The 24976-nt window shown below is 35.5% G+C and overlaps 1 protein-coding gene and 1 pseudogene across 1 annotated transcript; both read left to right on the top strand.

Annotated features, from left to right (window-relative positions):
• Positions 1–218: 218 nt before the first annotated feature.
• On the top strand, positions 219–2349 carry LOC127540132 (olfactory receptor 8U9-like; annotated as a pseudogene).
• A 12191-nt stretch (positions 2350–14540) lies between these two features.
• Positions 14541–15491, top strand: LOC127541582 (olfactory receptor 1044-like). Its single transcript, XM_051966806.1, is given in 1 exon segment — positions 14541–15491. A coding segment is annotated over 1 exon segment (951 nt).
• The last annotated feature ends 9485 nt before the right edge of the window (positions 15492–24976 follow it).

Genomic DNA, 24976 nt, shown 5'->3' with positions numbered 1-24976 from the left:
ATAGGCATAGTAATATTTGCAAAACCTACTTCACAATATCATTATCAATCTTACATTTGGTAAACACAGCTGGTTGTTTATTTTTATTTGGACTACCCATTATTGTTCACTTTGATAATGACAACAATGAAAAATATGCTTTAGAGGGGAGGAAAATCCAAGAACTAATTGAACTTTCATTTTTGTTTTTATGTTGGCCAAGATGGCAGATGGAATAAATGGCTGAGATTAATTTTACCCAGGTGACTGAATTCATTCTCTTGGGCATCACTGACAAGCAAGAGCTGAAGATTCCTCTCTTCATACTATTCTTATCTATCTATATGTTCACAATAGTGGGCAATTTGGGTCTCATCACAATCATCAGAATAGACTCACGACTGAAAACTCCAATGTATTTCTTCCTAAGTCACCTGGCATTTGTAGATTTCTGTTATTCTTCTTCAATCACACCTAAGATGTTGGGGAATTTCTTATATGAGAAAAATATAATCTCTTTCTATGCATGTGCTACTCAATTAGGGTGTTTTATTAACTTCATGAATGCAGAATGCTTGTTGCTAGCTTCCATGGCCTAAGATCCCTATGTGGCCATTTGCAACCTTTTACTTTATATCGTTTTAATGTCTGCTAAAATCTGTATTCAGCTTTTACTTATATCCTACATTTGCTGTTTGGTGGTGTCAATCTTCCATGTTATCCTGACATTCTGCCTCTCCTACTGTGGTTCTAACATTATCAACCATTTCTACTGTGATAAGATGCTTCTCTTGAGACTATCCTGCTCTGGTACCAATTTTAAACAAATGTGGATTTTTGTCTGCTGGAATCATCCAGGTGCCCTTTTCTTTGTCTTTGTTTCCTATGTATTTATTATCTCTGCAATTCTAAAGATGAAATCAGCTGAAGGCAGGAGCAAAGCTTTCTTTACCGATGGCTCACACAGGGTGGCTTGTGGTGTTCTTTTTCTTCTTTAAAATAATATAATAAGATAAAGGTTCTCTCTGGGCGAGAGCAGGTTTCTCCGGGGAGGTTTTCTTGGAGGCAGCCTTAGTATCAGTTCAGATCAATAATTACCCCAAATGCAGCCAGCTGGTAAAAATACAAACGTTTATTTTCTCCTTCAAAAGTAGCCTGGATGCCCATCAATTGGAGAATGGCTGGGTAAATTGTGGTATATGAATGTTATGGAATATTATTGTTCTGTAAGAAATGACCGCAGGATGAATGCAGAGAGGACTGGCGAGACTTACATGAACTGATGCTAAGTGAAATGAGCAGAACCAGGAGATCATTATACACTTCGACAACGCTACTGTATGAGGACATATTTTGATGGAAGTGGATTTCTTTGATAAAGAGAGCTGAGTTTCAATTGATAAACGACGGACAAAAGCAGCTACACCCAAAGAAAGAACACTGGGAAACAAATGTGAACTATCTGCATTTTTGTTTTTCTTCCCGGGTTATTTATACCTTCTGAATCCAATTCTCCCTATGCAACAAGAGAACTGTTCGGTTCTGCAAACATATATTGTATCTAGGATATACTGCAACATATCCAACATATAAAGGACTGCTTGCCATCTGGGGGAGGGGGTGGAGGGAGGGAGGGGAAAAAAAAATCGGAACAGAGACGAGTGTCAATATAAAGTAATTATTAAATAAAAATTAAAAAAAAAATTAGAAAGAAAAAAAAAAAAGTAGCCTGGTTAGTTGAGGGCTATCTCTCTGCTTGGTTCCCAGAGCTCTTGCAGTTTTATCCTTTGCTTCTGCCTCTGATTTCTTCAGCCTCCAATCCAGCTCCACTCTTCATGTAATTCTGCTGAAATCTGTCCAAGAGCCTCTGTCTGTTTCTTTTATACGAGAGAGAGGAATTGTGGGATATGAGAGAGAGGGATTGTGGGTTTCTTCCCAGAATATTCTCTGGCCCCAAGAGCTTCAAGGGAAGTGTGAATTCACAAAGTTACAAAGTTTACTTTGTGAATCTCCCATACTTGTGAATTCCAATGAGTAAAGGTGTGAACACAAGCATTGTATCAATTAGTTTTACTTAGTACCTTGTTTCAGGTTCCAGCCCAAAACATCAACTCTAATGAGTTAGCAGTTTGTAAAGATTCCAACAGTGGCTGTCATCATTTTTTATGGGCCTTTAATATTTATGTATTTACTGCCCAACTCAAAACATTCCTTTGATATAGATAAGATGGTTTTAGTGTTTTATACCATGATCATTCACATGTTAAATCCTTGATCTACAGTTTGATGATTAAGGAAGTAAAGGATGCTCTGAAGAAGGCTTTAAACAGTAATGATTAAGCACTTCTTTTAATTCAATTAAGAAAGTGATTTAACTAAGAGTTTTCTTATCTTAATCACTTAAAGCTGGTGAATTTTAATGAAAAAAAGTAAAATAAGTGTTACATAGAATATTAGACTTGGAAAATGCTTTGGAAATAATCCTGTTTAACTCTTCTCTCAATTTGCCACCACATAAAAGATGTTTGAAAATCACTCTAAAAAGAGCTATAGCTTCATCTAATCCAACAACACAATACCATGTATCATTCTTTTTCAATGATGTTTTACCTTTATTGTTTATTTTTTTCATCAATCCTCCCTTTCTCATTTTTCTACACAGATTATCTAACTCCTTTGCTCTACTTGAGAATGAGAAAAAAACAGTTCAGCAGAAACAATCAACAATTCCACTATATCTGACAGCATATACACATGGTATTCTATCTCATTGCCTTCTACATTTTCAATGAATATATCATACAAATACATGTTTTAAGCCAAAAAAAGTACAATATATAGAATCCCTATCCCCAAAACAAATAGTAATTAACAAATAAAAAAATCAAAATATGGATTTAAATGCAACAATAATAAGTGGGTTAGGAAACAAACCACAGAAGCAATTTGTAACTGTGTGAAAAAATTATAACCTTGAAGCAATATTCCAAAACTCCAGAGCTTTAACAGAGTTGTGAATAAAACCACTTTTTAAAATTGTTTGGGATTACAACCAAAAAGTTCTTAAACACTGCATAATCTTTGATGCAGTGATACTACTATTAAGCCTTTATGACGCTTAAAAAAAAAAGAAAGAAAAAAGAATTAGTTTGTATAAAGTGGGGAGAAATAGGCACTTTCTTGATGGATTAAAAACCCAACCTTCAGGAGGCCTAATAGCTGAAAGTCTCTCATTTCTATTGCAGAAGAAATAAAATGCTACAAATTACATATGGTTTCATATATCGTCATAACAACCATTTAGTGGGAAACAGCTGGGTGCTCCATGGATAGAATGCTGGGCCTGGAATCAGGAAGAACTGAGTTCAAATGCACCCTCAGACATTCAGTGTGTTATTCTGGCAAGTCACTTATTCTGTTTGCCTTAATCCCCTGGAGGATAAAATGGCACTCCAATAGCTTTGCCAAGAAAATCTCTTGAACATTATTGGTATGCTATGATCTACAGGGTCACAAAGAGTCTTACACAATTGAATAACAATAAAAATTATTTATTGTTCTTGGATAAGACACCTGAAAGTATTGTTTAATGGTTACTTCAACCTTTCAATTTTGTCTAAATGAATCCCTACAATTGGAAAAGTATTTGGTCATATCCTTTTGTGTTTGAGGAGGGAATGTGTTCTTATTCTGATTAAAACCTCAGAATTATGGAAAATATTCTCCAAGAACATCCCTCCTTGATCATTTCCTCCTTTTCTTGACTCCTTCCCCTCCTGTGAAAGTTATTACTTTTTATCCTTTGGTGTATCAGAATGTCAGTGTTTAATAGTGTATTCTAAGAAGGACTGAAAAAAAAATGAAAATCTGCATCTGAACTATTGGAAAGTTAGGCTACTCTTTAGAGAGGTCTCTTTAATTAATACACTTTTGTCATAAGAACCCATCTCCCAGTGAGGAATAAAGTCCTCCCATGGGATCTCATTCCTCTCAATAGAGAGAATTCTCTTAAAAAAAAAAAAAAAAAAAAAAAAAAAAAACTATAACAAGTCTTTTTTTTCTGTGTGTTGTGATGACAAAGATCTGGAAACTAAGGAAGAGCCCCTCAATTGGATAATGTTTAAATTTTATATAAATATAATGTAATATATGATTTTAATGGAATATTATTGTGCTATTAGAAAAAGTTACATGAACTGACGCAGAGTGAAATTAAAAGAAAAAAATAATTTATTGTAATATCATAATATGAAAATAAATGACTTTGAAATACTTTTAAAAGTGATCAACACAATGACCAACTATATGATGAAGCATGCTACCTATCTCCTAACAGAGAAGTTAAGAACTCACAATATAGATTGAAACTTTGATAGATTTATAGACATAAATATATGGATTATAGATAATATGGATAAAGATGGATATGTATGCATAAATATACATTTCTTCTGTCTCCATGCCCCTTAACAAATAGTTGCAAATAGTTACAAATATTCAGATAAGGAAGCAGGCTAACTTGTTTGCTGGCTTATTGAGACCCTTTTTAAAGGCCCTATGTCCTTTTGTTTGGGGCCAAGTGCTTTGGAGGCAAATCCTGAATGGGCAAAGTAGACTTTATTAAATTCTCCAATTGAAAATTAATATTTCTCAACTTGTCTCTATATCTTAGCACAAATTTTTTGGAAGTCTCCCTAAGACATATATATATATATATATATATATATATATATATATATATATATATATATATATATATATATATATATAAAGAGAGAGAGAGAGAGAGAGAGAGAGAGAGAGAGAGAGAGAGAGAGAGAGCAAGATTGGAAATTTTCAGGCCTGGGGTGAGCCTTGGTTTGGTTTGTCCTAGTCGGTCCCCAGGAGAAGCTGGCTTTCTGAGATTTCCAGGGCTTGGGGAAAAGATTAGAACTAGCTGCTCCAAAGACTCACTCCTGACACCCCCCCATTAGTCATGTAGAGAATTTGATTTTAAACTCCTGCAGGGTAAGTTTTCTATCTGATCTGAGGGTCCCCAGAGAGAAAGTTTAGCTGACAAGCCATACAACTCTGAGAAGTGCCAGTGGGACACCATGGTCTTTGGGCATAAATCTGGGTGCTTTTTAAGCACAAGTTGGTTCTAAGCATTTTTATGTGTAATCTTTAAAAAGGCTCAGTTTGGGTATTTCTGTTTTGGGGAGGGACAGATTGTCATACTGAAATCTCCCCTCACAGCACTCCTGAGATGTCAAGAGCTTGCCCCTGGCCTGTATTTGTTGGTGTATAGTGAAGTTGTTAATCTAGGACTTCTGTTGTGTTGTGTAAGTTCCTGTTTGACTTTTCTGTCTTGTCATGTATTTAGATTGTCCCTTTAAAGAAACTAAAGAGATATGTAAAATGTAATTTCTTTGCACTGACTGCTAATCTAAGATTTAAGAATTGGAAACAAAAGCAGCTTTTAGTTCTGGTAGTAAATATGGTAGTAAAAGCATTTTAAGAGCTTGAAGACTTGAGAGTTTGAAGCTCTAAATGGGATAAGTAAAAAGAGAATAAGGAAAGCTGATGTCATCAAGAAAGGAAGTGAGGTGAAATCTTCTTCTGGAATTCCTCTTGAAAATTCCAAATTTGTTAAGTAGTGTTGTTTTGCCTGAGGAAAATGAGAAAAAGTTTACTGCCACAAAAAGAGGCTTGCCTTGTTGGATTTTGGGAAACTGTATGTATGTGTTTAAAATTATGAAATTATGGAAGATAATTACTATTGAATGGTATATGTTAAATTTGTTTATTCTTTATTTGAATTTTGAAACATCACTACTGGAAATTTGCAGCTGTATCTGATTTGATTTGGTTTAAAAATAGCTTGTTAAAACAAAGTACTGATAACTTATCTGAAGAGATCATATATCCCCAAATTAGATGAAATATGTTACTTTCTAAAACATATATTGGGTAATTTGTAAACATTATAAATTATGCTTTAAAACTTTGTCAGCTCTGCTGGACATGTGTATAAACTTTATGAAGTTATTTAGCTGTTAGCTGTATTGTGAATATTAAAAATTTTGAACAAAATGAAAACAAAAAAAAGGAGAAAAGTGATTTTACATACATGGGGCAAGAAGGATTGATTTTGCAATTGAGTTAAATGAAATATCTAGTTAGAATGTCACATGGAAAAGTATTGATTTTAAATAATTTTAATTAGTTTGTATGTTAAAATTTGAAAGAATTGTAAATTACATGAAATTCCTATCCATTTTTGATGGTTATGTTATACTCATTGGGCTATCATTTGTTGAAAATTGTAAAATTGATAATTAAATAGGGGTTATTGTAATATTGAAACCTCAAATTGTTAAAGATTATTGATTTGATAGGTTGTTGGAGAGAGAGAGAAACAGTATGTTGTAGTCAGAGAGAAAAGAGAGAGATGCAACATGTTGAAAAGGAAGATAGGGACAGGATGGTAGAGTTAGGAAAGATATCACGTGGACTGGGGGGAGAGGAGAGCAGAACAGGAATCTGTCCCATCACACCTATTGGACTCCCTTTTCTCTCCCTCCCCATATGCTTCTTTTTCTTCTCCTCAGACTATGACCAACCAATTGTTCCATCCCCAACTACCTTTAGTCCTAGCAATTCTTAGGAGGACTTTTAACTCTTGCCACCCTTGTCCCTAGACTTCTGAGGCAGGAAATAGAGCAACCTTTAAAAAATCTGAGTGAATTTAGTAAAGGAAATATTCAGGTCTGGATCCTTGCAAATGCAGGAAGTTACAAAAGATGGACACATGGAATCATAGATCATTAGGAGATATTGAAGGAGAGATGAATAAGGATGCTTTATCCTGTATGTGCTCTCAGGTAAATATTTGAAGGGCCAGTTTTGATGCTATTTAAATCATGTCCCTGATTTTTCCTCTTACAGCAAATTTCTATAATCAGAGCAAGTGGTCAGTGGAAGATATGAGGCACAATATAAGTATATAGATAATATTTTGATTTGTAGCCCAGCCCTGGAGAATTTTCTCCTCAACCTAGAGGTTGCTGCTATTAAATCTCTAAAGCTCTTGCTTCCTGGGCTAGAGTTTCTTTGTCTAAAGGCCCACTTTGCCTTAGTATTTGAAGCCATCTCCCACATTCCCTTTTGCTCATTAAGGGAGGAAGCAGACTATTTTAGCACACCTGGATCAGGCCAAGGTTTTTAGAACCCTAAAAACTAAACTAATCTACCTAGAGCCTTTCATACTGTATGTTGATGGAAAGTTGGGGGTTGATAGAAGGTTTCTAGGGTCTCTGGAATCCTATCTTAGACCCCTTGCTTATTTCTAAAATATCTATGCTGATTTCAAATACATTTTTCATGTTTTGCATGATGATGGGAGCTACATGGAAAGAAAAGGGATTTCTGACAGCCAAACAATTTCCTGTTAAGTATTCAGGGAAAACAATTATTGCCAGCTGTCCATGGACCTAGAGAGGTTTCTGTTGTTTCCTAAAGGAAGGGGAATTCACTCCAGGTGAAGGAAAACAAGCTTATAGATCAGCTGCCTATGCTAGACTTGTTTGCCTCTGACCATGGCATCTTTAATTCCCTTACTCCTAACTCCTGCATTCCCTCATATAGGCCCCAGGCAAGTAAAATCTGAAAGGACTGTTAAAATGGCCTGCATATATGCTGGCGTGCAGGCGCTTCAATTTGCTTTCGATTTTGTTGACACCTGTACTAGTTGGGTAAAAGCCCTCCCTTGTAAGACTAAGGTCTCTAGAGTTTTTTGCTGGAGGAGATCATAGTCACTGAAGGGCATAGTGTTCCACCCATTGCCCCTACTTCTTTGAAGAAACAACAGCAAGAATTCTTTGGTAAGTTTGATGTTTATTTAAGTTTATTTAAGTGCATAATGGTCTTCTTGTTTAATAAATATGATAACAAATGGATCTATAGCTTTCTTGAAGTACTTGGAGAAGGATTTTAATCTGATAGGATATGCACAATTGTTTGTGAGATATTTTTATTTTATATAGACCTTTTTCTATTTGTTATTTGTATTTCCAAAGATTTATAGGGAATCCTCAATTGGAAAAGGATGAGTTAATATATATATATATATATATTATATATACTCTGGGAATAATAGTTTTTGCCATTGTCCCTTCAAACATGTTTCTGTTACGGATAATATGCAATTAGAGGTTTTTTTTTTTTTTTTTTTTCCTATGTATCGGGCATTTTAAAAGCAAAATGATCTGTGCTATGTTGAACTTACTTTTTAGGATGAATCTTTATCAATATAAGATTTTAGTCAATACCTGTTTTGGAGATGTGATCTTTGAGAACTAGATTCATTTGAAACTTTGATTAATGAGATTTGCTATTGGAGAAGACTGATTGTATTATATTATAGTTGTGTCCCAGCTTTTTCCACCTTTAGGAGGTTTCTCTAATCAGAGAAAATAGTAAATAGAAACCATTAGTACAATTTAATTATGTAATACTTTGGTGTTTCCAATCTGGCTATATGTAATCATTATGTCCTAAATAATTAGGCAAATGAGTATTTAGCCTGGTCATCTATCAGTTCTTAGATATTTGTGTCTGTAAATAATAAGGTCCTTAAAGGTTTCTGAAATAAGATACGAATAATTGACACAATTGTCTGTGAGATCTAACTGCTATTTTATTGTTTATTGGGACTACAACTGACACGTCTTTAACATTTGTCTGTCCTATGGCATGTTTCCTACATGTTTCCCTACATCTTGTAGCAGTCCTTGTAGAACCGTCTTTCTATCTCTATTCTATTCTAACATCTGTTTGTTAGATTTACTTTTATTCTAGATTTTGATCAAGTTGCAGTTGTATTGACCAGCTTCAAGGATCTGAATTGATCTATTGAATGTTTCCATCAGTTCCAGCATATCCCCCAAAATGGGATCCTGTAGGATGATTCAGCTCAGTGCCCATTATCAGCAGGAAGTAGTTTCAAAAAATGAGCTCTTGCCCCTAATGGACATCGGGCTCCATTGATTTGGGAAGAACTGGAATTAGTGGATAAATGGACACAGAATTCTGACTGGGTCCCCTGTTAAAATGCATTCAGGACTTAGAATGAAAATCTAGGTAAATGTGGCTGAAAGAGGATACACCACTAACAATTCAGTTTGTCACTTGTCAAATTATAGAATATATCTACATTATTTAATTGAACACAATATCCCCTGAGGGATATTTAGAAAAGTACCAGAGCAAAAAACCCCTACTATACTTGTGTGTTATATACAGAAACTTTAATTCACTTTCAGGCCTTATATGTGAGGTGGCTACTTGACCCTTGGAGCCCTGGCCACTCCCCTTCAGATGATTCCTTAGCCAAAACAAAAGGGAGGATAAGGGACACGGAAAGTTTGGGGCTTTTTCCAGATGAGAGGATTTTCATCCCAGAAGCACTTGAAAGAGTGGGAACAACACTTTCACCTTCACCTAGGGATTGGGTTGAAGGAACAGCAGCAGAGAAGAGGCGGGAGGTGGACTTAGTAGCACTTCCTGCCCCTCTTTAGTCTTCCTCAGTCCTTGTCCCCATTCATTTGTCCAGGACTCCCAAACCTTTACCATTCTTTCCCTCCAACCACACCTGTCCTTAGTTTGCTCTCAGCTGTTCATTGGGCCTGTAAATACTTCCAGGCCAGACTTTGGGGTTGACTATTGGCTTTACATGGATACTCAGCCCCTTGTTATGTAAGAATAATGGAGAGCCCTGAAGAGGTCCTTAGCTCTTTGACTCCTGATCAGCTCAGCTTGTCTCTGGGGAATATCCAAAGCTCTGGCACCTGCCTAGTGTCATCCCCTTTGCTTGACTCCTCTCCCTACATCTCAGCCTGCAGCTCCACCAGGACCATGGCTACCCTTTTGTCTAGGTCCCTGTGCTTCCTTGTCCCTTGTTCGGGAGCTTGGTCGGCCTGCTTCAATGGCATGTCGGCTCAGGCCTTTCTGTTAACCAAGACTCTTTGTGCATTTTAGTCTCTTGTCTTTCTTATATGCTACTTGGTGGAAAAGAAGAGTGGGAATCTTTCTCCCATACAGGGCCAGTAACTCACAGCTCAAGAAGCGCGCTGCCACAGCTCTCATCCTCACCTCGGTGGGGTTCGGTCTGCTGGGCTCTGCTGCCATTGCCACTGTTGTCCTCATACATAGTGAAATGAGGTATTGGGAGCCAAGTGCACCAGTAGATCTTGATCTGGGTTATCTAGAACACTCTACTTCCTGGAGCTTGAGAAGCAGGTAAAATTCCCTAAGACCTGGACCTATTGTTCCTTAAATACGATGGTCTCTGTACTGCTCTGGGAAGAGGCCTGTTGTTTTTATGCTAAAACTCTGGGGTTACCAGGGAGAGTCTGGTTCTTGTGCCTAAAAATCTTGAGTCCACACAAATGGAGCAGGGTCAGGGGATAGGTTGGTACCAGTCCCTGTTTAATTCCTCCCCATAGGCAAACTCTTTCTTCTCATCTCTTGTGGGACCATTGTTTCTCCTTCTCATTGCCCTCACTATATGCATCTGCATCTTTTTTAATCTTGTTTGATTTATCAGGTCTCAGGGTGAGTCAATGAAAATTATGGTATTGTAATCTCTTATTTTGAAAATAATGATTCAATGATTTACATTCCCCTCAAAAGAAGTAGGAACTGTTACAACCATAGCCCCATACCCTGGAAAACTGGGTTGAGAATTTGAAATGACTCAACAATCCCAAATCCCTTTTGCACCTTTGTCTCCTTTTCTCTTACATAACATTAGTAGCAGAAATCTTATGCAAGATTTCTGTCTCACTGTTTCTGTATTTGATATGTCCCCTTAATAAATAGTTGCAAATATGTCAGATAAGGAAACAGGCTAACCTGTTTGTTGGTTTTTTTACACCCTAAAAAAGGTCCTATGGCCTTCTGTGCCATGCGCTTCAGATGCAAATCCTGTGTGGTCAAAGTAACTTTAATAAATTCTCTAGTTGAAAATTAATAGGTCTCAATTAATCTCTATACCTTGACATAATAGTGTAAAATTGATTGCTTTGCAGGAGTGTGAGCTGAGCTAAAGCTGCATGATGTGGATTTGTAGTGGACTCAGCGCACTTTTGTGATTTTGCTTTATCTTCATTGAACAGTAAATATGTAGGCACACAGATGGTAGGAATGATAAAGAGTAACAGTTGGCAGAGTGTACCTGGTGATGTGATGAGAGGCAAAGGATTCAAGAGAATAGCATAAGAACTAAACTAATTCAACAAGGGATCACAATTGGAAAAGAAGAACATGCTTGATATAGGAGGGATGGTCTGGGAGGGAGAACTGCAAAACAACAAATGGAATGGATGGGTTACAATCTACATTGTTGGAGGAGGTGTCTACATGGATGAGATTGGAGATTCAAGGACTGAAATATCTACAACAAGAAAGGTGATACTCATAGAACCACAAATGTAGGACAGCAGGGAATGTTAGAGGCCACGTAATCCAGATCCCATACATGAGAAACTCAACCAGGCAATGGTGGAGAACCAAGTTGCTTTGGTTCTTAAGCCATGTTCTTTGCATACAGTGGGTACTGCAAAAATGTTTTTAACTGAAGGATTTACCATAGGAATGATGTTTGAGATTGTTTTAAAAATTGAGTTTAGATTTATCCAAGAAATTAATTCATGAAGCTAGAAAGTGACTATTAATAATAGCAATATTATTAATAATTGAAAATATTCCAAAAGCAAATTTTACTTTTAAAAAAGCATTCTTTATCACATTGCTCACTTGTGAGGAATAGGCTTAGATTTTCTGTTCTCACAACACCCCAGAGAAGCTCTTCAATTACAGTTTGCTTAATGTTCCCCATGGTTGCATTTAATTTCTTTGTCAGTGCCTGAGTGAGTTAGAAGCTTCAGGACCAGTTGAACATGTAATTCCTTTGGGACACATTCGTCAATAAAACCATGAACTCAAAAGCTCCTCTATGTATTTTTGAGGATCTAGCTATTTGTTCTTCTCAGGTAAGACAAAATAATCCAATTGACTCAGGAAAGCAAAACAATTGTTTCATATCCTTAATAGTTTAGAATCTGTATCACTTTAACTATAAATAGTATATAAGGAACCAAAAATAAAACAATATAATAACAAAAATGACATTTTCTGAAGGTTTAAAATTACAAGGACACAGTTTACATTAGTAATTCACTAGCACATTTAAAGAGAGAAACATAAATTAAAGCACTCTGAAAAAAGACGATGAACCATTTTTTTTTCTGTTTTGCAAAGCATTATAGTACAAAGAAAACGGCACCAAACATGAGTTCTGATTTACAAATGCAAAAGAGAGAGCAATTCTCAGTCATTTCTTATATGACTTTAGGAAAGGTATTAGTTTTTTCATTTGTAAAATGAAAGGGTTGGAATCATGCTTTTTATGGTATGCCCTAACTTGAAAACTATGATCTCATAAATGGGAATATTAACATGAAGAACAATCTTCTATAATACATGAAAGACTGGATTTTCATTGAACCCAAAGATCATATATACCAAAAACAGTTTGAACCAAAATTGGTCAAGTGATGTTTATTAACCAAAACATCTATCAATTATGTACTTAATGAAAATATAGGAATCAGAGAACTAGGAAACACAACCACACAGACTTTTGATGATCAAATAATCTTACTGTTATGTAAGCAGACTGGTTAGCAGAAGATCAGTTTATATTATTAGTTTTACTGAGAGAGAATGGGAAGTTGGGAGCTTGTAAGAATAAGGAAGCAACTAAGCTGTTAACCTAGCAACTTTATTTAATAGTAATTACTGAAATAAACACAATTCATAAATGATTGGAAGAATACTAGTAATAATTGCTCAAACAATAACCAAAAAATGAAAAGAGGATAGATAACCTGTTTGAATATCTTATAAATGTTTGTTTTTAGGAACAATTTTTATCATTTTTCCCCTAAGTTGAGATAATAGAGATCTGAGGTTATACAATATTCTGCAGTGCTTTCCTGAATATACCCATGATGATGGTAAGTGAGTTACCAACATTATATTTTTTTTCTTTTTTTTGAGTCCACCAAATCAACTGGGCTAAGTTTAAGTTGGAATGGATCCTGGGAGTAATGGGGAAGAGATAGTGATAGTAATCTTATAGAACTGTCACATAATAGATACAAAGTTTTACTAAGGATCTTGGTTAGAACAGATTAAAGTTTTCTTTATATGAGAAAGGTGGTGACATATATTGGTCTGGTTGTAGCTATGTTCACACTCATGCCACATTATTTACTTGTATACACTTTATGTTAGAGCCACAATGACCCATTTGTTAGTTCTCTACCTCAGCAATCCCATTCCTACTTTTATTCTCACCTTAGTTTCCTTACATGATCAGTTGAATATCATTTCCACTCATGATGCCCTAGTTATCGTCAATCTTTCTTCATATTTACAGGGAGTTTCAAAAGTCTTAAAAGTTGTTTTAAGCTATTAGGGCTTAACATTACTCTAAGAATCATGAGAGTAAGATTGAAAAGGAAAAAAAGAAAAGGTAGAGAATGAGATGGATGGACAGCATCATGGAAACAATGAACATGTTTTTGGACCAATTTCAAGAGATAGTAAAATCATAGCATGCTTATTACACACTATGGTTCCTTGGGTCACAGAGACACAACTGAACAAAAGAATTCTGGAACATCCTGTGCTTAATTTATTTATCTCTGTAAATCAAATAAAGTGACTAAAAGGACCTCAGAAATCCCCTAGAATAAAAATTGATGCCTAAAGAGATTTACATATGTATGTATATATATATTGGACCAAAATATCATCATGACATTAGAGTTGAGTTATAGTGTGTCCAACTGTGCCTGATCAGACCAATAGGAGCTGAGAATACTCTGCCACAGGTCAGACACAAATCAGCCCAAGGAACATTTGGGATTGTTTCTCTAACTCTACTTTTCTCACATTTCTGCTGGGCTATTTTTATTCTGCTTTGTGCATACAGCACAGCACCTTCTCTGATGAGGGCATGCCATGCTGGGTAGCCCTGTGCCAGTATTTCCCAAGTCATACAAACAATTCCAAAGCTCTTGAGAGACCTTGAAAGTGTGTATGAGCTCAGAGATTAGCATTTACATCACCAAAACAAGCTGCCTCTCACAAAATTAGTGATAAAGAAATGTATATTGAATTTGAATGTATAGACAAGACTAAGAATGACAGTTACAAATTTAGCCTGTACTACCAAAAATAGAGATGCATTTTTCTTTTCTTAAGAGTAAGATAGCATGGAATTTTGGATATCAAATTGTGTCTCAAACAATAAAATAGGAATACTAATATTTGCACAACCCACTTCACAGTATACTTATAAACTGGATATTTGGTAATCACAGCAGGTTTTTTTTTACTGTGTTCTATCCATCATTGTTCACTCTAATAATGAAAAATGTGATTTAGAGGGAAGGAAAATCCAAGAACTAACTGAACTTTCATCTTTGTTTTTATCTTGGCCAAGATGTCAGATGGAATAAATGGCTGAAATTAATTTTACCCAGGTGACTGAGTTCATTCTCTTGGGCATTACTGACAAACAAGAGCTGAAGATGCCTCTCTTCATGGTGTTCTTCTTAATCTATATGTTCACAGTGGTGGGAAATTTGGGTCTCATTATAGTCATCAGAATTAATTCGCGACTAAAAACTCCCATGTATTTCTTCCTAAGTCACCTTGCTTTTGTTGATTTCTGCTATTCTTCCTCCATTACTCCCAAAATGCTGGGGAATTTTTTGTATGAAGTAAATACAATCTCTTTCAGTGCCTGTGCTCTTCAGCTAGGATGCTTTATTGCTTTCATGGATGCAGAATGCTTGTTGCTAGCTTCCATGGCCTATGATCGCTATGTGGCCATTTGTAACCCTTTGCTTTATATGGTTCTTATGTCTCCTAAAATCTGTATTCAACTGGTAGCCATTCCCTATATCTACAGCTTTCTAGTTGCTCTATACCATGTTATCCTGACATTCCGCCTCTCCTACTGTGGTTCTAACATTATCAACCATTTCTATTGTGATGACATGCCTCTCTTGAGAATATCCTGCTCTGACACACACTCTAAACAAATATGGATTTTTATCTGTGCAGGGGTTATGCTTATTGCTTCCTTCTTGGTTGTCTTTGTCTCCTACATGTATATTATTTCTGCAATTTTAAAAATGCAATCAGCTGAAGGTAGGCGCAAAGCCTTCTCCACCTGTGGCTCACATATGGTGGCTGTCACCATTTTCTATGGGACCCTGATATTTATGTACTTGCAGCCCAGCTCAAACCATTCCCTTGATACAGATAAGATGGCATCAGTATTTTATACAGTGATCATTCCCATGTTAAATCCCTTGATCTACAGTTTGAGAAACAAGGAAGTAAAGGATGCTCTGAAGAAGACCTTGAGCAGTAGCAATCATGGCTTTAAGTAAACTTAAATATTGACTTAAGCAATGTAGTATTTTCTTATTATATTCTTGATTGCAATATTACTTGGTGAGATCCCTTTATTGAAGATAAGAAATGACATAAATTTGTGAAATGTTCAAGTTAAAAGGGGCTTTGAAAATCATCTAAGTTAGTCATCTATCCTAATTTCTCAACATGGGCACAACTAATATCAATATCCAACAAGCATTTATAAAGCATCTACTATTTGCCTGAGGAGAGAAAGAGACAAATCAAAGAATCCCTGCCTCTAAGAAGCTTATATTCCAATTGAGGATTTTCTATATTTCAGGGGAAAAAATGAAACAAAACAAAACAAAAAATCTCCTCAATCCTCCCACATATCAAAGCATTCCATTTCCAATTAAATATTGATCTTCCCTTCCCACAAGTATTTCAGGGGAGGTATGGGTATTTGTAATTCATTGTTTAGTTTCTTTTAGGACACTTTCCAAAGGAGTCATCAGTAACAAGTATTACTGGCTTAAATATCTCTTAAATGACCATAGAGAAAATAGTAGTTTCAAAATTATTATTATAATAGAAGCCTGTCCTTCCTTTTCTCTGAAAAGGATCTAAGACTTGCATCTTACTAGAAATCAGGTCACCTTATTCTTGAGTCTAAATATGGACAAAACATTTATACCTTAGAGAAGAAAATGTGAATATATAACACAGCAATCCAAAGCTTCTTTCCTGCTGATCAGCATACCAGAAAAGACTGTACATGGAGAACATATCCATGTCAGGTACGTGTTCGTAGGTTCTTTCACAATAACATTATGATAGTGCTGAGTCCTCTAGACAGGAAGGGCTGTTTTTGTTTTGAAAAATCACCAAGTCTATATGAAGATAAAAGCCTTATCATATATTGGATGACCAATAGCTGTAATTCCTACTCCTAAAATATCAAGTTAAAAACACAACTTTAACTCACTTCAATTAAACACTATTTATCAGAAATCAACTCTGTCCAAAACACTGTCCTAATGCCCAGGAGATACAAAAACAAAAATAAATTAGTTGATGTTCTCAAAACACTTATATTCTACTGGAGAAATGAGGAAACAAAACATACACATAGATAAGCAAAAACAAGATTAAAATTGAGGAAGAAAATGGTGCTAACTACCAGAGGAATCAAAAGGGGCTTCAGTAAAGTGCTGGTATTTTAGTTGAACCTTCCAGATATCTAAGCATAAAGGGACATAAAAGTTAATCCCAGTATTCTCTTAAATAGGAGGATAAGGTTGCTTGCTTTGAGCATAAATATTAAAGAAGGTAAAATATAATAAGCAATTTGAGGTTATATATTATATAATGAAATCATGAATGTTCAGTAATTTTCTTCATTGATAAGAGACTAAATGATATGGAGGTGTATCCCTGCCTAAAAATATAAGAGATGAAAAACAGCCATCAAGGAACTATTCAGTCTGCCTATATACTGGGAAAGAGAAGGTATGTAAGGAAATGGATACCAAGGAAGTGATTAGCAAAAGAGAGCTCTGCTATCTCCTTGAAGAAAGAAATAATAAAATCACTCTAAATCTTCTTTCACCGAAAGCTTTTTCAGTAATATAAGACAGTTATCACATTCTCCTTAACTCTTCTCTTCTGCAGATATTCAGAAAGAAAATACAGTTAATTACCGATTGATAGGAAATAAAACTAATGCCATAGTGTTGTGCCACAGTTCGTGTTTGATGTTCTGACTCAGTTTCCCTAATTGTCCTATTCAGTTACTCTGCCTCAGGTTATAACCATTCCCTCTTTTTTTTTAATTATAGCTTTTTATTTACAAGTTATATACATGGGTAATTTTACAGCATTGACAATTTCCAAACCTTTTGTTCCACCTTTTCCCCTCCTTCTCCCCATCCCCTATCCTTCCCCCACAGCAAGTTGACCAATACATGTTAAATATGTTGAAGTATAAATTAAATATAATATATGTATACATGTCCAAACAGTTATTTTGCTGTATAAAAAGAATTGGACTTTGAAACAGTGTACAATTAGGAAGGAAATAAAAAATACAGCTGGACAATAATAGAGGGATTGGGAATTCTATGGAATGGTTCATAGTCATCTCCCAGAGTTCTTTCCCTGGGCGTAGCTGGTTCAATTCATTACTGTTCTTTTGGAACTGAATTGGTTCATCTCATTGTTGAAGAGGGACATGTCCATCAGAATTGATGATTATATAGTATTGTTTTCGAAGTCTATAATGATCTCCTGATCTTGCTCATTTCACTCAGCATTTGGGCAAACCATTCCCTCTTAATGTTTGATGGGATAAAAGTCTTTATCCATTTTAGACATCATTAGAATATCAGGAGCCTCTCTAGTACCTCTCATTATGTCATCCTAGTTGCCTGCCCCCATTAGGTCATCCCCATCCAGGTACCTCCCCCATTATGTCATTATGCTTGTTACCCTATAAAAGAATCTTGTATCTCATATTCGTGGCTGGATTCTTGGAGACTATATAGTCTCATTCAGCCCTGGGACCAAACTATGGATCCACATGGTCCCAGTAAATCTCTCCCTTTTAAATAAATTATTAAATTGTACTCTAATTGCTATCTTGCTCAGTTTCTGTGGCATTACACGCTAAGCTGGGCTTCCACTTCTATATCAAATCCCCTGTGATCCTGCCTGACTGGAGAAGTCATCTCTGGGTCACCCTGTCTCAAGTTTTCTGTTTTGCAAAGTGCTTTTTAAATCTTATTGGATCTCTGTAACTAACATGTGCTATCATGTAACTCTGATATTATGATTCCCATCTTAAAGACTGGGAAACTGAGACTAAGAGTTACATAACTTATCTGGGCCAGTAAGCATCTGAAGCAGAACTTGAATTCAGGGCTTTCTCCCATGCTCTCTCTCAGCATGATCCTAGATCACCTTGGGCAAGTGGCCTCCAGTTTCCCTGCTAGTCACAGGAAGGGCCTGTGCTTGGTGGCTCTGGCTCTAAGAGTCACAGAAACTCTTCCCCACTGAGCCAGACACACAATAGATGCTTTAACAACTACTTGTTCATTTCCTTCTTCTTCTATGCCTCAGCTGCCTCATGTATCTCCCATGGGAGTTAGTCTGCATGGGACTAACTTGAGGTGGTTTTGGGTCTTAGGGCCTGAACCCTCCAGATGCTCCAGTGGTCCCCCAGGTTCAACTGATTGAGATCCTCAACCTCCCTAACTGCAGACTGAAATGTGCACAACTACTCAGGAAGTTGAGAATATACCCTTATTTCCTCTTTCCAGTCCTTTAAGAGAAATGCCCCCAGGCAGGGGGCTTCCAAGTTCCCCCTCAGGCTCAGCTAGGAGAAAGATTCTGACCTGAATGCCTAGAGCTGTCTCTGCACATGGAAGTTAGGAACTAGCAAGATCCCTCTGAAATCCACCTTCAGCCCCTTCTCAACTCATTATCCAACTCTCCCAATTTGGACCCAATGGGGTAACTACGGGACCTGGGCCATCTGGAGTTTCCGCATGAACAAACTCCTTCCACCCGAGTAGATAGCCATCTTTACTGAGAATTGTTTTTTTGAAATTATGGAATCTGAGGTCCCTCAATTTGGTGGATTTTTAAAATTATGTGTACATATATAAATGATTATTCAAATACATGTATAGATTTTAATTCAATACAATTGAGAACCTTTGGCATCCTATATATTTTATTTTATACATACATACATACATATATATATATTCAAAATATATCCTACACATACACATACATACATATGAATTTTTATTCAATATAATTGAGAGCCTTTGACATCCTAAAATTTTTATTTTATGCATTTAAAAATTTATGTGTTCAAGTATATCTTATACACATACACATTTATAGAAATAGATATAAAATTTTAATTCAATATAATTGAGAGCCTTTGACAACCTTTATATTTTATTTTATGCATTCAAAATATATATTTCAAGATACACACACACACACATACACACACACACACACACACACACACAAACACACATACGAATTTTTATTCAATATAATTGAGAGCCTTTGACATCCTAGAAATTTTATTTTATGCATTTAAAAATTTATATGTTCAAGTATACCTTATATACATACACATTTATAGAAGTAGATATAAAATTTTAATTCAATATAACTGAGAGCCTTTAACAACCTTTATATTTTATTGTATGCATTCAAAATATATATTTCAAGATATATACAATACACACGCACACACACACACACACACACACACACACTTTTTTTTCTTTAATTTGTTTAAGTTATCTTGGACAGAGTCATGAGACAGAAAAGGTGACAAGTCCTGGACTCTATAAGCCCTGGGTCCATCACATGCCCTATGTGAAGCATGAGGAGAGAAGAATCAGCAGTATAGTTGTCCTTCCTTCTTCCTTTTGAAGGGGACCTGTGATGTCATGAAATTATATCTTGGATTAAATTTGATTAAGTGAGATAGAGTTATGCAAAGTTGTCAGCCTGGCTCTCTCTTTTAAATCAGCAAAGTCCACTGGGAAGACACAGGTCAAAATAATAGGCAATGCCCATGGATACAGTGGATGATCTTGGAGTCTCAGAAGACTGGCCAAGCTCTGAGTGGGCTTCAGCCTCCCTTGTGGTCCTAAGAATGTCTTAAGGCAGTTGCTTAGAGGACTTACATTAGCTGACTTACTTGCTCTGAATTACAACCAATATATAAACCCAAATCTTCCCCATTACTCTAGTGCCATTTTTCTAGTGGTTATTTCCAATTTATTCTTTATGTAGTTTCTATGCCATAATCCTCAAGGATTTGTCAATGGTAGTATTTGACTTTTGGCTTCTTTGATTGCTTAGTTTTGAGATAATAGTCACTGGGGTCTAGATTGGGCTGTATATGTGTGTATGTTTGTGTGTATGTGTTATATACACATACACACATACATGCACATACATGTATGTATCTGTATATATGTTATATATTGTGAGCATCAAAGGAGGAAGTATTACCCAGTGAAGGTAGAGCAGGCAAGTTGAACAACAGCAATGGAAAACAAGGAAAATTCCCTTTTTTTCCATTCTGCTCAATGAAGACAGCAATCCCAGAACTCCTTCCAATTATCTAGTTAGCTTCCTCACATCCTTGTGAGAAGCAGTTTCAGATATTCACTTTTCCAAACACCCAGAGCAGCTCCTCAATTAACATCTAGCTCAATTTGGATTCCCCATAGGGGTTAAACTTAATTTCTTTGTGAATTCCTGTTTGAGCAGTGAACTTCTGGAAGACTTAAAGGTTAAGGTCCTTTTGGGACACAGACATCAATAAAGCCTTATCTTCTCTTACTTCCTCTACATTCTGGAGAGCACTTTTTGCTCACCGTACATAATTTTAAATGCTCTAGAAAACTTAAGAATTTAGACCAGTGATTTAACATTTTAACAATATAATCTAGTTCAATCAGGTAAGGTAATGCTATAAGTTTTTTTGTTTCATTAAATAATTTGATTAGAAAATTTTGTGACAGTTAATTAGGAGAAAAACTGAAGAGATTTATTTTTTTATTTATTTATTTTTAATGAAAAAGCTTTTATTAAGCACTGTGCTCAGGAGACAAATTTTGTGCATACAAAGACAGACCAAAAAAAAATTATGTCTGCCTGCAGAGAGCTCACATTTTAATGGGGAAGACAACATGTAAATAATCAAGTATGTACCAGATATATAGAGTATAGAAGGGAATATGTATTTATCTATTTTATTATAGCTTTTTTTTTAACAAGTTATATGTATGGGTAATTTTACAGCATTGACAATTGCCAAACCTTTTGTTCCAATTTTTCCCCTCCTTCCCCCCATCCCCTCCCACCATGGCAGATTGACCAATACATGTTAAATATGTTAAAGTATAAATTAAATACAAAATAAGTATACTTGTCCTAAGTTATTTTGCTGTACAAAAAGAATCAGACTTTGAAATAGTGTACTATTAGCCTGTGAAAGAAATCAAAAATGCAGGCGGGCAAAAATATAGGGATTGGGAATTCTATGTAGTGGTTTTTAGTCATCTCCCAGAGTTCTTTCGCTGGGTGTACCTGGTTCAGTTCATGACTGCCCTATTGGAACTGATTTGGTTCATCTCATTGCTGGAGATGGCCACGTCCATCAGAATTGATGAGCATATAGTATTGTTGTTGAAGTATATAATGATCTTCTGGTCCTGCTCATTTCACTCAGCATCAGTTCATGTAAGTCTCTCCAGGCCTTTCTGAAATCATCCTGCTGGTCCTTTCTTACTGAACAATAATATTCCATAATATTCATATACCACAATTTATTCAGCCATTCTCCAATTGATGGTTATCCACTTAGTTTTCAGTTTCTGGCCACTACAAAGAGGGTTGCCACAAACATTCATGCACATACAGGTTAGAAGGGAATATTTAAATAAAACTTCTTGCATAGTATATGAGAAATTTGGTCATTACTGTCGGACAAAATCTATACAAAAAATCTAGTTAAATAGTTTTGATCAAATAATATTGTCAATTTAGAACTAGAAGAGACTTTAGACATCACCTTAACTCCTCATGTTAGATTAAGAGAACCTTTGATGCAGAATAGGTGATTGGGCCAAAGTCACTGAAGTAATAAGTGAGGAATTCTAACCTAAGACTTTCAATTGCAAGTTCAGCATTTTTACCATTATACCAAACTGGATTGCTCATGATTGATTAGCTATGTTAGCAGGCCAATGAATAGTTTAAAAAACATTGAATTAGGAAAAATAGCCATCCTAACTCTTGGAAATTATAGTTTTTCTTTCTATTAGCTATATTGATGGATGAGGATTTGACATTGGCAAGGATTGAAAACAAATATGTGGTTGTTCTATTTAAAGTGGGCAGCTAGATGATGCAGTGCATAGAACGAGGAACCTGAAGTAAAGACTACTGAATCTTCTTCCGGTATTCAAATATAGCTCCAGGCATTTACAAACTTTTTGACTTCAGGTAAGTCCCTTAACAGTTTTTCTCAGTTCATTATCTTTGAAGTGAGCTGGAGGAGAAAATGGCAAAAGCATCGATCAGCTACATCAACAAATATTATAATTTATAAATAAATGTTCTTAATACTAATATAATTAAATGTTAGCTATTTAATTTATATCACATATTCTCGCTATAAAAAATTAATTAGACTTTTTAGAAGTACAACCTGAAAAATAGGTCTAAGAGAGATTTAGACAAATTTGTTTTAGACAAAAAAAAAATGGCTTAAAATAGGATCATTTATTAATAGAAACTTGAATACTTGGAAGGAGTATCTCTAGTTTATGAGGGCAATCATCATTAGCTTCTGGTTGCCTCTATCTGACATAAATCACCACAGAACATAGAAGAAGATAGTTCTTACATTGTTAGGGATATTCACAGGAAATCTCCCATCTTTTAATGTCATAGATTTTTCAAAATATTTCTTGGTGCTATTCTGTTTAGACAAATTGCTTAACCTGGACCCTTGTCTAACTCAAGATTGTATTTCTTAAGTTTTAAAATGAAGAAGAAATGATCCTCAGAGTTTGTCCATCTCAAATCTACCACCTTTTATGTATTTTGCATACATCTATAGATAAATGTATCGTCTCTCTCAATAGAGTGTAAGCTCTTTGAGTATGAGACTATATTACTTGGTTTGGTTTGAGATGACTATAAAACATGTATTTCAAATGTTCAGTGGTAATAGCTGAAACAGGAATTGAAAACTTAGTTCTCATATATAGATCTGAGGTCATTCCCAAAGAGATGATATTTGAATCCATGGAACTTGAGTTCAGCAAGGGATAAGGTTAGCAAAAGGACTGACTCCATCACAGTGCTTTAAAGTATTCCCCTATTTTAGGCTTTTAAGAGATGATAATCTCACAAAGGGAAAAGATGAGAAACAAAACAGATGATAGAAAAATTAAGAGAAGCAGTGTTATACATAGAAGAAAACCAAGGAGGAGAGAGTACTAACTTTTATAAAATGCTGTGAAGAGGTTACAGATTGAGAGGAAAATGTCAAGAGATCTTCAATAACTTTGGATAAAACCATTTCAGTTGAGTGAGAGCAGAACACAGAAAGAACACAGGATACATCTCCTACCAACAAGCTTTGTTATAAGTGCACTCCAACAATCAGAATGGAAAAATATGTGAGAGAAGAAGTAGAGAAAGTTGATCCAAGATTTCTCTCCCCCCACACCTAGAAGTTTGATTACAAAAGGAAAGAGAAATTGAAGGAATTGTTTGGATCAATTAAACATTATATCCTTGCTGTCTTGGGGAGTAGAGGGAGGAGTGAGAAAAAATTGAAACACAATTCCAAAAATGAATGTTGGAAACTCTATGTGTATTTGGAAAAATAAAATATTATTGAAAAATAAGCATAATGACTATGATGATGATAGAGGAGAACTTGACATTTTTGTTTGTAAGAGTGAATGAACTTTTAGCTAAGGGGAGATTTCTCCCCTCCTCAAACCTGCTTTTCTCCCAAACTTCTCTTATTATAGAGGGCACTAGCATCCTTCTAGTCACCAAAATATTTAATCTCAGAAAGATGCCAGACTCCTTATCCTCATTCACTGTACACTCAGTTTAGGTGTCAAATCTTATTGGTTCTACCTCATTCACTCCACTCATATAAACATCACCCTGTTCAGTTGTTTATTGCTGTTTGCTATTTGTATTTAATCTTGTATTTGTTTTCAGACTCGTGATCTCTCCCTTCTCCATCTGTCTTCCTCAAACAATTCTCAAAGTGATATCCCTAAGATATTGGTTGGACTATATCACTTTCATGCTCAGTATATTCTAGGGGCTTACCTAATGCAACTAGAATCAAATGCAAGTCCCTTTTGGTTTCAAAAACTTTACTTTTGCTGCTCTATATATCTATATCTATATATGATATATATATATGTTTGTATATTATGCTATCCACCCAAATTTCCCTTGATCTTCATGTTATTCCTCATCTCCTATCTCCATATTTTCACCCATTCTATCCCTCACACCTGAAATTTACTCCCTCTTCATCTTTGTGTCTTAGACTTAGTTCTCATCACTCATCGAAACTTATATGTCTTCTAATTCTCCTAGCAGCTAATGCTCTATGAAATCCCAAAATTGCATTTTTTTGTGCATACTAACACACACTTATGTGTATAATATATCCTCAGATAGATTATGGGCTTATTTGTGGTACTTAATACATTTTTTTCTTTTAACCCTAACACTTAATACTGTGCCTGGAACATAATAGAAACTTAAAATACATTCTAGTGATTAGAAAATGAGTAGAAAACAAATACAATGTTACTTGGGAAGTAAAGAAGGCTCTATCTACTGAAGAGAGTAGGGGGGAAAATAGGCAGGAGCTAGCACTTAAGCCCTCTTTAATGGAGATTTAGAGGTAAAAGGAGAGAGGATTCTG

This window comes from Antechinus flavipes, chromosome 6, assembly GCF_016432865.1.
Source record: "Antechinus flavipes isolate AdamAnt ecotype Samford, QLD, Australia chromosome 6, AdamAnt_v2, whole genome shotgun sequence".
Taxonomy (NCBI): Eukaryota; Metazoa; Chordata; class Mammalia; order Dasyuromorphia; family Dasyuridae; genus Antechinus; species Antechinus flavipes.
This window is presented reverse-complemented; position numbering and strand designations above follow the sequence as displayed.